Raw genomic sequence first — 16,717 nt, 5'->3', positions numbered from 1 at the left:
TAGACAATATATGATAGATGATAGATATATAGATATGTGATAGACACATACATACACACAAATATATATACACATGCATACATATATGCATACATAAAAACACACAAGTAAAACAGTTTAATGTTAGTTTTCAGAGAGGAACCAGGGAAAAGAGAAAAATAGATTTTTTTTTTTTACCTTTCAACCCAAAAGGTAGATAATTCTCAGAGTTTCCACTAATGATGTTATTAAGAGTTTCCTAAATTCTAAGTCCAAATAAACTATATATTAGTAACGGTTTGTGAGCAACCTTTCTGATTGCCTCACAACTGGGTAGAATTAAAAAAGACAGACAATCCTTGTTACAAAAACAAAAACAAACAAACCTTACTTTGAGAAGTTATACTGAAAAATCATAGGAAAGAATTATCAGAAAGGACTTTGACATGAGCAATTTGTCCCATCCCACCCCCACTTCCATATCAAAACCAGGGCCATGGAGACTGAAGAGGACACCTTTTATCTAGATAAGATTCCTAGTGAACAGAGGAGATCACCAACCCACCCATAAAAACCTTACCCTACCTTTAAGAACACGGACAAAGACAGAATAGATAGAGCGAAAATTGAGGGAATATCCCACCAATGCTTTGCCCAACCATAAGACCACCCCATGGAAGAAAGCCAGCACCAATCACTATTAAAGATACTCTGATATGCTTGCAGACAGGAGCCTACCAGAGTTGTCCTCTTAGAGGCTCCACCCATCAACGGTTCAAAACAGATACTGAGACTCACAGCCAAACAACGGGCAAAGCATAGGGAGTCTGCCAGAAAAGAGGAAGGAAGGATAAGTTGACCTAGAGTTGACAAAATCCCCATAAGAAGACTGTCAGAGCCAATCAAACAGGGCCCAGAGGGACTTAGGGAGTCAGAAGCACCAACGGAGGACAGCATATGGTCTGGACCTAGGTCCTCTACTTACAAGTAGCCTATGAGCATCTTAGGCTTCATGTGGGCACACTAGTTAGATAAGTAGGGGATATCTCTAACATGGACTATGATGTCTGCCTTTTGATCACTTCCCCTTTTGATCAAGTCCCCTCTGATGGGACTTCCCAACCAGGCTACAAGGGAGGAAGATGAACTCAGTCCTCATGTGAATAGATGAGCTGGGGTGTCTGGGTAGGGAGCTCCCTTACTCTGAGGAAAAGGGGAGGGGGGATACAGGAGGGAAGGTGGGACTGGGAGAGAGGAAGGAGGGGCTTATGACTGAGATTTAAATTGAACTAATTAATAAAAAACAACAACAACAAAAATGGGGCAGTGAAGCCTAGAGAAGTTTGTACATCATCATTGTGTACTAGGGATCCTTTAGCTTGTGTGATTCATGGGCACAGATGCATAGATGCTGCTTATAGATCCTGGCTCAGAGCCTTGTTTCAAAATGGAATATATGAAACTACACACAGAGGAAGAGGAAAGAGAAGAGGTGGGTAAGAGGGAGGGATGGAGAGAGAGGGATATGCATGTACATGTATGCACAGAGGATTTTATTTATTACTTTGTTTGTGTTTGTTTGTGTAAGGGGTAGGCCACAGTGCATCAGTGTGGGTCTCAAAGGATAATTTCTGAGAAATCAATTCTCTCCTTGCAACATGTAGGTCCAGGAGGTTGAACCCAGGTCATCATGCCTGGCAGCAGGTGCTTTTACCCACTGAGCCATCTCACCAGCACCTACAGAGAGGATTAAAGTGTGCATGCTGCAGAGAGAAAATCAGTTTTACATCATGCTGTTCATTCCAGGATAAGAAGCCTGGAAGGCACTGTCCTAAAGACACAGGCCTACAAGATTCAGAGCCAAGCTTAGGGTGGGGAGTAACTTTTCTCATGCCCAGCCTTGTTCTTTTCTACTTTCCCACCTTGACTCTGTGAAGAATGAGTGTGATTATAATTTAAAATAGAGGCTGAATAAATTAAACTTATTTCAGGTTGACTGCTTGCTTTTCTTTAAGCTCATAATTATACACGTTAATTCAAATGACTTTGTAATATTTGGGAGAAGAGGGGAAACCACAGGAAAAAGAGGTTTGGTACAAAGGAAGAGTTGTAAATGGCTTAGTCTCTGAAAAGCTGTGTGCACCACAGTGCTTCTGTCTGCATTGCCCTGCCATAAACCTCCACCCAGGTGCCTGTGATTGCCACCCAGAACATTCTCTTCAGCATCTACCTTTCTCCCTAGCACCTTTATAACTTGTGTTCCTCATAAATGGTAGTATTTTCCTTCCCATTCACTTAACGCTGTATTAGCAATGTGACATAGGTGCACAGTACTGGGGGATACATAGCAAAAAATACCTTCATTAAGAGGTGGCCACTTCTCAGCCAGCCTAATTCACTCAAATCACTCCTGATTCCCTGCATCTCAATTTCTTGCTTTATAGAGTGGTGACTTTCTGCTCTGTCTTCCAGGGATTTTGTAAAGAATAATCAAAAGAAATAATGCATGCAAAGTGCCTTGTTGACTATTTGTATTTTGATAGCTTTTTCTCCAGTGCCAAAAGCTTAACCCAAATGAATAAATGCAGCGAAGTGAATTTAAAACACTTACTAGCTCTATCATCTAGTGCAGTTTCAATCTAAGCCTTGGTTTCTTTATTTGTAAGATATAAAAATGACACACATTTTGTAGAGTGGAAGCAAAGATCAATTGAGACATGGTTAATGCATAGCATAGCCAGTGCAGGAGCTGACTGGGCTTGCACAGAAGTGGGGTGGGTAGAAACTAGATTTTGTTATATGCTAATGGAATTTCAGATAACAGCTACCTCCCCTGCTCCAGAACAGGCTGCAGGTTAACACACCAAAGACCTTTGTGCACAAAGAAATTTCAGAAACTTTTTGTGAAGTCCTCTATGTGTGAATTTAATAGTGTTCATATTCCTGTCTCTATCTCTGTCTCATGTGTATATGCATGTGTGTGTTTGGGAGGGTTGGTTGTATGTGCATGCACACACACGTATTACATATAAAACATGTATTATATGTATTATGTATATATGCATGTATGCATGCATGCATGTATATGGAAGCCACAATATCTTCTTCTATTCTTTCCACTATATCTTTTAAGACAGAAACTCTCACTGTCTTTGGAGTATGCTTATTCAGCTAGAACTGGCCATTAAGCTCCAAGGATTCCCTGTTCTCCTCTCCCATGCTAAGATTTTTCATGTTTACATTTGTATGTAGTGCTAGTGATCTGAACTTAGATTCGCATGCTTTCTTAGCAAGCACCTTACTGTCTGAGCTGTTTCAGCCTAAGAGTCATCATTTATTATTATTATTATTGTTATTAATTACACTTTATTCATTTTGTATCCCCCCATAAGCCCCTCCCTCCTCCCCTCCCGATCCCACCCTTCCTCCCCTTTCTGCATGCATGCCCCTCCCCAAGTCTTCTTCTCCTTCTTTCTGATCTTAGACTATCAGTTCTCATCAGAAGTGGCTGCATTGTCATCTTCTGTGGCCTGGTAAGGAGTCATCATTTTTTAAGCCTCTGCATAAATCTAGGTTTTGCAGAAAAGCATGCATTCCATGAAGAGTGAACCTTACAGGCCATCGATTTCCAAGCCAGCCAAGAGAATAGACTGAGAATATCAACACCCCTGAAGCAATGATAGACAAAATTTTCCTTCTGCATCCATTTCCCACAAATAGCAAGACCCCAGACCACCAACACTCATACATCTGGTGAGGTTTCAGAACATGGAGAGTTAATGAAGACTGGAATGACAATTAGATCCTGGATTTCTCAAAGGAGCCTGGTTTTTCAGTACTTACATAGGATAAAATGGTAACATTTAAAATGTGTACCCCTGGAGGGATGAGCTACTAGAAAATTAATTATCTTCTTTCTGCCTCTCTCCCAGCCTCTTTGTACCATTTATAGTAGCTTTGGAGTCCCTCCCTCACTGCTCATGATCTTTTTGGGACTTTGTTCTTAATTCCTAATGGTAAAATTCAGTCTCACTGGCAAGAAAAAAAAAAGAAAGAAAGAAAGAAAAAGAAGAAGAAAATAAACAAGAAAAACGAAACAAACAAAAAATGCAGAAAATTTCTATGACCCTAGAGCAGAAAGTAAGCAAGGTTGGAAGTGGAGGCATTGGAATAAGCTAAAATTCTGATCTTTCCATCCTTGTATTATTTCTATAATAAAAGCCCATTGGAAAAACCTCTGGTCAAGAGAATAGACTCTCTGGCCTGGGTGGGATTCCTAATATTCCAGTTGGGCTGTCAATCACTTGGCCAGGGAAGGGGGCAGGCTCACCTGTAAGTCTTTTTTTTTTAATTATTTCTTTTTATTATTATTTTTTTATCAGTTACATTTTATTAACTCTGTAAGTCTTTTTCAAAAGAAGAATAATAGAAAGAATAATTAACCTTTTAATGAAATACTGTACTTTCCCTTCCCCAAATCCAACCTCTAGTGCAGTTAACTGACTGTCCACAGCTGCTTCCTAGTGAGGCCACTTTTCTTTTTCTTTCTTCTATCTCTTTTCTAAGCATGCTTTTCTTAACAATTTGGGTATTGCCAACATTTGAGTATTCTTTCTTTTCATCTAAAGCCTCCCAGCAATCCACTTAGCTGCTGGTGCACCATGTTCTAACCTCCCTGACAGCTTAAATGGCATGGTTTTCCCTTCTCTCCTTTATTCCCACTTGTGGACAGCTGCAGAAGTTTGCAGTATGCCTGCTCTGGATAGTTATTTCTTTTAAATTCTAATAAAAATTGCCCTTAAGTTCCATTTCAGACCATTCCTATTTTTTTTAAATGAGACTAATAACCCCAAGGGATAACCTATATTTCCCTGTATTTATGTGGTTATGCTTCAAGACCCAGCTTCCTGGGGACCACAGCAGGTCCTTGCTTCCTGGGGACCACAGCAGGTCCCCACCTTCCTGAGCTACAATTCCCTAACTTGCAAATGGAAATGACAATCAACGAAAACTTCCCAGAGTCTGTTCCTGAGGGTCAAATGTGACAGAGGCTGTGAACATGTTTGGACAGTGCTAAATGAATGCATGGAATCTGTGGCATCCCTGGTATGACACATCTTTGAGCTTGTCACAGTCTAGACTCTCTCCTCCAGGGAACTTTCTCTATGACTATCCACTCCAACTCATCATCAAACAATGTCTGGCTTTCTTCCCCAACCCTGTCTGCTTACAGAGGCTTCAGGATGCCTCGTTCAGATGTGGATACAGTTGCTGGATCACCTTACAAATAAACATCCCTGAGTGCTAGCAATGCCCAGCGGCTGGGACTAGAGAGAAATAAGTCATGATTCGTGTTCTCTAGGAATAGTTATCTTTCACAGCTGAGCCACAGTCAGGCTTGTAAACTGCTGACATGACAAATCTAAACACTGGTATTAAGCTACAACTGCACCTTTGTGTTACCACACCTATATGATGCTGTTCTTTTAGAATGTCACAGCATTTTATCTCTGCAGTTACTATTAAGGCCACCATCATTTCCCAAAATTCAAAACTATAGGTACTCTCATTTATCTCTTTCTATTCAAAGCATTAAGGATCTAGTCTCACCATTGCCCTTAGACAATATCTCTAAGGTGCCTCTCCATTTCACCAGATAGATACTCAGTCCAAGTTCTTGGATACTGCAAGCAATGTGTAGCCTTTCCTTGTTTCTCTGTGTCCTGCCATGCACCCCACAATCCCTTCCCCACTGGAGTACATCCTTGACAGGGTTGCCAAGTGGATTTTCCTACTGTGACTAACTAACACACAACTACAATTCTCCACTGCTCTGGATTTCTTTCACACTTAATTATATGGTCCACACGACATTATTACACAGGCTTATGTGGTGACATAAAATGAGCTCCTCGGTGGCCAAGAAGTACCTGAGGAAACAATGGTTGAATTTTAAAGAAGGTGGCTTATAAACAGGTATACTTTGGAACCAGTTCCATCAGACATGTGGCAAAAGATGCCCTTGCCAATAGTTTACAAGGCATCAAGAACCATGGCAGTGTATCTCTCAGGACTGGACATCACAGGAGAAAAAACAAAAACAAACAAACAAACAAACAAAACAAAGTTAGAAGCTGCATGGGATGATTTCCCTTCTGCAAATGACATTCAATTCATAACAGTAATGAGATATTAATATTGTCAAATAAATGGAAGGTAAATAAATACCTTAAAAAACAGACAAGTTGCAGCTCGGAAATTTTTCAGTTTTTCTTATTGCAAAATCAATACCCATCAGCAGTTTGAAATTAAGGGCAAGATTAGGCCTCAGTTTTATACATGCCTTATTGTATTCCAAAAGCTTTCTACTCAGTCAGATAAATCTTCTTTAAGAGGATTAGGAAACTTTCATTATCTTTATCTAACCTGAACTAACACCAAGTCTGAAAAATTAATCTATAGACTGGACAAAAGCTGATAGCTGCTGGGAAGAGAGAGGACCTTGGCTTCTTTCTCACTGAGTAGGAAGAGTAGCCGGATTGCTGCATCTGCCCCCTGAGGCTTCTGCATCACTCACCAGGACCAGCAGGCATGCCCTTGCCCAGCTCATGCTCCTGGCCTCTCCCTTAATGAAAAGTCTCATTTGTGGAATCTTCTGGTAGCAAAGCATTCTTCTTCCCCAGACCACCTGCTGACTTTCTTTTACATTCCACAAGGTTCTACAAGGCCAGTGCTACAGAGGGCTGGGCCTTCAGTGTGAAGAGTGGGTAGAGCTGACTTCTAGGATCAGAGAAACTGCTGCTCCTGGACCCAAATCCTCACACTCACCCTGAGTACCCCAGCCCCCTCAAAGTGACATTATAGGTTTCCACATTACACACAAGGAAACACTCAAAGTTTATTGTAGGGCAATCATCTCTGAAAGCACTCCCTGTGAGCCCCATGTGGCCTGTCTCAGTGCTCACACTTATATGTTTGTCTTATTTCACAGAGGCCAGTAACCTTGTTCTGTCTGAGTATGTTTCTGTATAGCACAACATTTCTTTTTTCATGACAGTACCACACGCTCTGTTTGTGAAGACAACCATGCTTTGAAGGCCATACAGGTGCCAGCTTCAAGGCTGAGGATCGTAGCTCCTGCAGAGAATTAAGCCCAAGTGGTATGCCAATATTGGGACATCCAAACTCATCTTTGACCACTAATCCTACCCAGCGCCTCCACTGTCTTTGGAGAAGAGACATGTGCATGACTTTAGTTCCAGATAGCAACCAATCTTGGTTCTCCAAGAAGAGATCCTTACCCAACCCCTTACCCTCTGGGAGGGACACATGTGACACCAGCAGCATCTGTAGATGCCCATTCCATGACACACTCCTTTGAATTTCTGAAATAATGTGGGGCAGAGAGAAGAACCATCAGGTTGGATATATGCCAAGCTGATGTACTGTGTCCCTCAGAAGAGCTTCTGAGGAAGACAAGTTAAAATAGACTTAGCCCATGGCCCAACACATGTAATGAAAATTATGTCCACAAAGGTAGATGTGGAAACTGAGCTGGTAATGACTGCTCTGTCCAAATGAAAGAGTGGGCGTCTGAAGTGGTTTAAGTGATTGCATGTGAAGAGGCATTAACAACAGTCTACTGCAGTCTATGGAACCAACTGAAAGAAGTTATGAGTTATGCCTTATTTTTTTAAAAATCTTCCTGGCTATCGAATAACAGTATGCATATTTCACAATCAAAAAGTAAAAAAGAATTAAAAAATATAATGTATTGAGTCTGGCAGATAGAATCTGATAAACAGAAGCTGACAATGAGTACATCACACACACAGCGACCCTTTCTGAGAGCTCAGATGTCTCTAGGACACCAGCTGGGATGCTTTGAGAGAGGCCAGTCTAAGTTTCTCACTTCGTGGAGGAAAGACAGGGTGATGGAATTCTTTTGAAAGTTGATCCTTACCATAATTCATAATGCTTTAAGCAGTGATGGCAACTGGGATAGTTCAAAATACCTTTATTTCGATTGCTTGTCTTGCCTTATATCATCATCTTCAGATTCTTATAACTGCTATCTGCAGGTCTTTCTAACCCAATATTTTGTATTTGACAGGTGAAATTATTTATTTTTAGCTAGAAAGTATATCAAAATTAATAGCCATCAAAAACACATGTGATACTTTGCTTGAGCTAACCTACAAAGATTTTTAGAAGAATGGACAATGATGCTAAAGCACTCCTTCTGCTCCTTTTAACAATATGGATTTATTTCTAACATTGACCTGGAGATATCATTCTGAGAAGTTCTCTCTTGGCTCCACTCTGGGACTGTAAGGATGTATAAACAGCAGGAATGCCAGATAGGACCTAACTGGCTCGAACTTAGTGTCATTTCTAGACTGCACATGGCTGACTTCACATCAATATTAGACTGTTATTATGAAACAAGCCTTAGAGAAATAAAGGACTTTGTGATTAATACTACATTTATCTATGTCTAAATCTTGCACCAGCTTTAAATGCTAAGTTTCTTAAGAAAGTTCAGCTGTATATGCACAAAAGCATCCTGATGAGAACAACATGCTAGAGAAAAAATTGAAAAAACTGCTAGAAGAGTCGCAATTCTCAAACCCTGGATTCAACAGAGCAAAGTGACCTTTTGTATCTTCAGACATGAGCACAAATACCAACATTACTCTCCCAGTCCATTTTCAAAAGGAACATTGATGCTCCAGGTCCAGCTGTAACTTACCTTGCACTATGAGGTGGACTCGGGAGGTTTTGGGGTGATTGTCTGTCTGCACAGAGCAGGTGTATGGACCTTCATCATATACATCCACATTCTGGATCATGATACTGTATTGGGTAGGTGTGTTGACCAAGATGATCACTCGAGGGTCTATGGACCACTTGTCATTCCCAGCGTAGAGGATTGTGCTGCGGTTTAGCCAGGCTACCCTGGTGACACGATCATCTATGGTACACCTGTGTGGGATGTCAGGAGCGGATGGAAAGGGCAGGAAAGAATAGAGGGGAAAAAGGAAGGAAGGAAGAGGGGAGAAAGGGAAGGAGGCAGAGAGAGAGGAGAGAGAAAAGGGAGGGAGGAAGAGAGGGAAAGAGAGATTATACATGTGCTTTTATATGGCAAGGAGGAAATGAAACAGCAACAATACTGGGGGGGGAAGCAATCAATTATTAATGAAACTTCCTGAACACAAGGCAGGAGAGGATTGAATCATCCAGAAGAAACCATGATACAAAATCACTTCTCCATGATTTAGGAACATATTATGTGAATATCTTGCCTGCACATTGCTTTTCCTCTTACTTTACCCTCGGGCTTATATGAAAATTGGTTTATATTTTTTGAGCACACTTTCCACATTGCAGTAGTAAAGGTCCAGAGGCACAGGGGACAGAAAGTACATCAGTATTTCAAATAGGTCATAGATAATCCATGAGAAATACTTAACTTGTAGTTAATCAAGACTTGAACTTATTTACCTCAGACCTCCTAGGTGCTGATAATCTCCTTGTGCCCCTAAGCTGCCTGAAGCCTGCAAAGAAGGGTCAAATTCACCTCAGAAACTAGGATTTCCTCCAACGCTCCAGGCCACCTCTGAAGATTTCAAGGTAGGCAAGATTCTTAGAAGTACTCCCTTTTCTTTCTGTACTCCTCCCCTTAGCCCATGACTGCAGCCTTTAATCACAGAGCACCCCGCCCCCAGTCAGTCTCCCCAGCTATGCCAGGCTGGGAATGCAAATGACAATTACTTGTTACTGCTTATGACCTGCAGGTTACAAACCCTCACAGAAAAGAAACAAATGGCAGCTGTGCCCCAAGAGCTACACACTTGAAAGACCCAGAATGCAATCAGGAGAATAAATGTGCTCTGAGGGGCCAGAGATTTTCTTTTTTTTTTTTCTTTTTTATTAGTTACATTTTATTAACTCTGTATCCCAGCTGTATCTTGCTCCCTCATTCCCTCCCAATACCACCCTCTCTCCCTCATAAGAAAACATATTGTAAATAAGAGTATTAGATTACAAGTTCTAATATGCTTTAAAATCAGGTATTTTTTTTCTTTTCCATAATTTTATTTTTCTCATTAGTTACATTTTGTTAATTCTGTATCCCAGCTGTATCCCTCATTCCCTCCCCAATCCCATCCTCCCTCCCTCATCTCCTCCCTGCCCCTTTCCAAGTCCACTAGTAGGGGAGGACCTTCTCCCCTTTCATATGACTCCCTTTTGTCAGGTATTTTCAAGACTGGCTGCAAAGTCCTCCTCTATGGCCTAACAGTACTGCTCCTCCCTTGGGAGGTGGGGAGGTCAAAGAGCCAGTCATTGAGTTCCTGTTAGTAATAGTCCTTGTTCCCCTTACTATGGGAAACCGATTGATTACTGAGCTATCACAGGTCACATCCGAGCAGAGGATAGGAGCTCCACAAGGACCAAACGTATCTGGGCACAGGGTCTTTTCTGAGATGGACACTCAACCAAAGTCCATGAGAGGAGATTTTCACACCCTAACCCACTGTGGCACTCTCATAGAAGAAATGGTAGCATAGCTATCGTCCTCTCAAAGACAAGAGACAGGTAAGTCTTAACTTCCAGGTAAGAGAAACAGCTTCCCACATAGCCTGACTAGCACTGGCTGGGCACAGAGGTGATCCAAGCATGATGAAGAGATAGATGAGCTCCAAAAAGCACAGGCTGCCAAAGAGGCTGACCCATGCAAAGTTCAAAAGCCACAACAAATTCAGGTGACAAGGAACATATAAAGATTCTAAGTTTTATTTGGTACAGTTTTATAACCATCATTGTCACTGCAAACTGATTTAGTTAAACCCATTAAAGCTTCAAATAATTCACGTTGGTCTATAGAAAAGAATTCATCCATTATAAAATAAAACTTCTCCAGAATTTCCCTGATGGGGTGAGAGAAGCTGTGTGCATCCATGGAATTTAAATATTATAGTTATTGATAATCATGGTAATCTACCTTCAAAATTCATGAACAAGCTCTTCTATAAAAGTCATAAGTATATATTGTTCCATTTTGAACTTGAGGTTATCCTTCAATTATATGTCCTCAGCAGGATGTATTTTCTGCTTGAAAACATTTTATTGATCACCTATCATATTTATTTGTAACAAAAATATATAGAGATTGAATTTCAAATTTCTTTTATGTCCTTTGGCTATAAAACTCTAAGTAATAATATTTGCTTTTAAAATGAATTACCACCGCAAGTGTAAAATTGACAAAACAATATAGATATGTAGCACATTTTAAGTAATAATTAACCATAAAAAGCTAACTTGAACTGTAAATACAGAGCTTAATCACATGGGTAAGCCTGGTTTTTCATACCACAAATTAAGAAATCCTTTATTTCTATAATGAGATAACATTTAGGATCAATTCTTTTTTACTTTTGCTTTTAAGGAAAACTTGTTAACATAAGTACAAAAATGGCAAAAGAAATCTCCTTTAATAATGGCACTGAATTGTTTGAATGCCTTCCAAGATATATGGCAAAAGCTGCACAGTAACATAGCTTCAAAAATTATTTTGATAATCTTGCAACTGACAGTTCAATTAGTTCCTCTTTCAATTTCTTTTTAAAGAAATGAATTGGAAAATACCTGATTTTCAATGGGGTTTCTGATCCAATATTACATTCACTCCATTTCTCAGTACCTGGATAAACTGTACTGATAACACTATACCAGAGCTCACCCAGTGATTATTAATGACATACTGTTCTTTCACTGTACTCAAAAATACTGTTTTCATATGTTAAGTCATACTGCCCTCTGTGAAATCCATCTCTTTGAGCTCTGGATCAAGGGCCAAGGGCTCTGGTGTTGCTAATTTACTCCTATTGGAAGAGTGAGTCTTTTTTGCTTTACCACTGTGGGGCCCTTTCTTTAAGGGTAAGATGCTGTTGGTAAGATCCAGGTGATGGAAATAGAGAAAATACTATCCCCTGAGAGGTTGTGGTAGGGTGACAGAGTGACAGGGCACACACAGAAGAGAAATAGTCCAGCGTTAGGTACTTTCTCAAGCAGAGCACAATAAGGGAATTAGAAAGCTTGGAATCCATTTCCTCATAAACTATTACTGTCTTCATATGGGACCAGCAACTGCAAACTGAGTATGCATGTAGCCCCTTCAAATACCAGCACTGTAGCAGATTTATCAATCCAGACCCAGGGAAGAACACACAACCCAAAAATACTTATGAGGGTCAGGTACCCTTTAGAAAGATACTTCTCATTCAACAGCCATGGCTTAATTTACTTGCTCTTAAGCTGGGTATCATTGGTGGATACGAAGTACAAACAGAAAGGAATATCTGTGGAAGGCCAGAGAAAGCAGATCTCAGAACCTATAAGCTACAGAAAAACTCCGTGGATTGGTGAGACTGGCAAAGAAGAGCACCCTTCTGCATGATGGCTCTTGACTCCTGGCTTCTGGCTTCCTCCTAGCACCATATGACTCTGTTATGTCTGGTCCCCAAAAAAGCAGGGCAGAGAACTCACGAAGGATTTGAGCAGTGTGCTTAAGGGCTCTTCCAAACCTGGTCTTCTTCCCTGCTATTTTGAGGCCATGAGCTGGATCTTCTTTAACTAGAAGTACTGAGAGAAGTGTTTGATGTTAAATAAGAGGGAGCCACCAGGCAAGGTGAGGAAGGTTAATGATAACTTTCTGAAGTCTTAAAAACTCCTAGACACGTCAAATCTTTACAGTCCAAGCTAACCCTACCTTGTAGTCCTTGGTGGAACAGAACTCATTACAGCTTAGTTGTAAATGAGCCTTAGAAGTGGAGCTTGCTGGCTCTTCCCCTAGGAGACCTGGTGAGGACTTTTCATGTATTAAGATAATCATTCCACATAACGACCTTGGAGAAACTATCTGCATTCTCCACAGTCGGCCGATAAGAAAGTTGAGGCACGGACCTATTCAGTAACTATTCAGTAACTTATTCAGTAATTCAGTCTCAAAGCCCAGCTCAGCCAAGTAAAGAAGAGGACTCACACGTAGGCAGGCAGTGGTGGATTTCCTGATTTGAAGCTTTGAGAATCTCAGGACTAGGACAGAGCATTTGGCTGACTGTATTTAATCACAGTTTTGAAAATCTATGGTACTTCCTTTTTTTTTTCCCTTAAATGACAAAATCATTTAAGAGGAAAGGAAAGCCATTCAGTGGCATCTTTTATGTGTCTTTCAGCCCACCTGTTGTGCAAGGAGAGTGGGTAGAAATAAGAATCAGGTTGAGCTAAGAAATGCCTAAAAGGGAACTTGGGGAGCTGGAAGGCAAATGTCGCTCTCCCAAATGCTGACTGTGAAACTCACTGAGAGGTCACAAGGGCTGGTTTTTGTTGGTAGTCTTTGTCTTTGTTTTTCATTTTCAGAGGTGAGACTGCAGTTCAGGAAAATGAATGGCTGAAAATAGAGGTTTCCAGTCTTGGTAAACAGGGAAAATTCCAGGCCAATAAGGCCTGCTCCCTTTAACTTCCAGCTAGAGGGCTGAAAAGACCTGAGAATTTGCCTTTGGCAAGCTCTCCCACTGCTTCTCTGGGGACTCTTCCTCATTTAGTCCTTAAAGAACTAGACAAGGTGCTATTCTGAGCACACAGAGGTGCTCTTGTTAAAAGTACCAACTCCTCACTTGGGCCCCAAGATGAGTAAAAGTAAGTTGAAAGCCTGACACCTCTGTCTTCACTTTGGATCTAACTCTCTTATTTTTGATCAACTGCTTACTTCAATGAAGTAAGAAACATGTTCATCGCTCAATCTGTGTCTAGAAAACCAGTGGTACCTATCTAATATCTTTACCCTTCAAGGCTAAAGAAACTGACAATAGGAGATAGCTTTGTTAGCTTTTTACAATTTCCTGTTGCAGATTCTCAAAGGCTCTTGAACTTCTCAGATCGCTGTCCTAAAACTATAGTTATCTTAGGTTCCAGGAACAGCAAAGGCTACCAGGACAGCCCACCTCCCCAGATAAGAGCAATTACCTATGATTTCCTGGCTGAACACTAGAACAATGGCTATTTCCTCCTAAGACCAGGCTGTCTCCTTAAACAGGAGGACTTTCTACAGACCTCCTTGCTGAAGCAGACTGAGACAACATTTGACAGACCAGCACTGATAGAGAAGCCGCCTTCTCAGTTATGCAGACTTCTTGTTCTTCACTCACTTCGCCTGTTTAAGCGAAAGTCCCAGGCTGGAACTTGGAGACAAAATTCAGGTCATTGGGCTCCCCTTATCTACTCCTTCCCAATGGTACATTGATTAACCCCCATTGTTGTTCTTTCCACCATCCCTCATGTAGTTAGTTGGCTTACAAGGACAGGTAGGCAACCCTGGTCTGTTGGGGTTACTCACACCAGATCTTTTATCTTGAAAATGTCATTTATAACACAGGCTAAAATTTTTGTCAAAAGACTCCATTTCCTGAGATGCAAAATCTGCAAACTTTCACATTTTTATGTTCTTTATTCTTGTTTTTTATTTTATATTTGGCCTCTGAGGATGCAAAAGTGAAATTGCCATCACTCAACTGAGACTTAACGAGCACCTACTATATATAAGACAACTTTCTTCTGCTTCGAGTAGAGTGAAGAGACAAATTCCCTGCCTCGTGAAGCTGCATTTAGTGCAAGACAAAGAAAACCTAGAGATACAGACAGATCAGTTCCAGAGAATGAAGCATGGGGTAAAGGGAAACATGGTGAGAAAAGAAGAGAGTTGTGGGGGCTGGGCAGATCTGGGAACATGAGGAAATGCCTAGCAGGAGCCTGCACATGTTAAACATCCTAGTCTGAGAGCAGGAAGATGCTTGTCTGGAAACCATGTCCAAATTAAAAACAAGAGTCACACATCCACACAGAAATCTGCAGGATCACTGAAAATTTGTGCACCCAAAGAATAAGTCTTTTAAGCCAGACCCACGGTGCATTGCTCCTGTCTTAATAACTTTGCAAATGTTAACGTTGGAAGCATTGAAGATTAGAATATGGGGGAATGGAGGCTTCACTAGAAAATGCCTTCATATTTCTGCTGTTATTGTTGGGATCATATCTGATACGGTGCCATATTTAGTAGAAAGCTGGAAGATACCCCCCGGTCTTTGATTCACACCCATCGTTCTGAATCTACATTCTCTTCATAATGTGATGTTAATGCTAAAGATTTTTGAATTTTTGGTCAAATTTACACACTTGAATTTTAAAGCAGAGATTCTCAAACTTCTTAATGCTGTGACCCTTTAATACAGTTCCTCCTGTTGCAGTGATCCCCAACCATAAAATTATTTTGTTGATGCTTCATAACTAACTTGGTGATTGTTATGACTCAGAATATCTGATATGTGACCCCATAGGGATCGTAACCCACAGCTTGAGAACCACTGATTTAAAGCTTCATTTGTTGGGCTGTAAACAGTACATGGATGGAGACAACAATGGTACTGTTCATTCCATGTCACATCAGTTCCCACAAGCCACCTGGCATTGAACAGGTGATTAATAATATTTGTGACTTAAAAATGCCAGCCAATGTTTCTCAAAGCAGCATCAAAAGAATATTCATAGGGCAAAGGAAATGTCTATGGAACCATGTGTCCCTCTGTGAGGTATGTACAATGTATACCCAAATGCAGACATACATACAGGGGTCCCAGGGGTATTTTTGTGTATTTTTCAATCTAATTTTTCATTTATATTATAATTGGGGGAAATGTAATGCACACATACTCGAAGTAGCATGGTAACAATTAGATTTAAATATTCAAGTTTGTACTTGTGTCTATTATCACACTGCTACAGAGGGAAGTCCTCCTATTCTCTCAGGCTAATGAGAAAAATACAGAGGTGACTTACGGGGTCAGTGATGCGTTCCTGCCAAGAAAAGCTGAATGAGACTGAGTCTGCTGTGTAATGAAGGTCCCGTAGGGTTGGGATGGAGAAGACTCAGTCATCAGATTGCAGTGGCTAAATTGAAGAGTGGTGGCCTATGGCTGTCAGTGCCAGGGTCCATGATGCAACTTGGGACCCAATTTTAATAAAATTTCATCTGTTTCATTTAATGAATATTGCAAATTCCAATTTTGGTATTTATATGTGCATATAACTTATATTTTAAGAATTTAGAGTCATGTAATGGAATATGCTCAAGGCATTTATATCTAGTTTTATGATTCTATATAAACTTGTTTTAAAATAATGTTACCACTGGGAAACTATGAAAATCGGTTTTCTATTCTTGGGTTCTACCTTTAATGTAATCTTCTACAGAGTTCTCAATTTATTGAAAAGCTGGTAGATGTGATGTGTTACATGTGAAGGTTCCAAATATGCTTCTCTGGATTTATTTTATTAATGTGCATTCCACTATTAGCTTTGAGCTTGTTTATTTGTCTTGAATTTTATTTTATTTTTTTTGTTAATTTAGAGTTACATAAATTTCTGTTAAGAAGACTCTTTATATCTCAAACCTTACTACATTTCTTGATATAATACATCAAAATATGTTAATAATGCCAGCTGGAAAGATAGGAAGAGTATCTTGCTTTAGAGAAGTCATAGAGTAATAATAAATGACTTTTCAGAGCAGAAGAGCAGGCAAGCCCAAATGAAAGATCTTTAAATCAACTCCCAAGGCATTCTAAATTGCAAAATCTGTTCTCTTGGGAGGCTTTAACTTCTCCATTATTTCTTGAGT

General features: G+C 40.3%; 1 protein-coding gene across 6 annotated transcripts in view; it reads right to left on the bottom strand.

The window, feature by feature from the left end:
• The window catches only part of Opcml (opioid binding protein/cell adhesion molecule like), a 1,127,739-nt gene that overhangs the window by 250,929 nt on the left and 860,093 nt on the right, over positions 1-16,717 (bottom strand). For all 6 annotated transcript variants that reach the window (XM_060371165.1, XM_060371161.1, XM_060371160.1 and 3 more), the window contains one exon: positions 8,732-8,964. In XM_060371165.1, coding sequence (XP_060227148.1) covers positions 8,732-8,964 — 233 coding nt within the window. The remainder of the gene's footprint in view (positions 1-8,731; positions 8,965-16,717) is intronic.

Source organism: Meriones unguiculatus, chromosome 1 (genome assembly GCF_030254825.1).
Source record: "Meriones unguiculatus strain TT.TT164.6M chromosome 1, Bangor_MerUng_6.1, whole genome shotgun sequence".
Lineage (NCBI taxonomy): Eukaryota > Metazoa > Chordata > Mammalia > Rodentia > Muridae > Meriones > Meriones unguiculatus.
The sequence above is the reverse complement of the archived record's forward strand: the minus strand, read 5'-3'. Positions and strand labels throughout refer to the sequence as shown.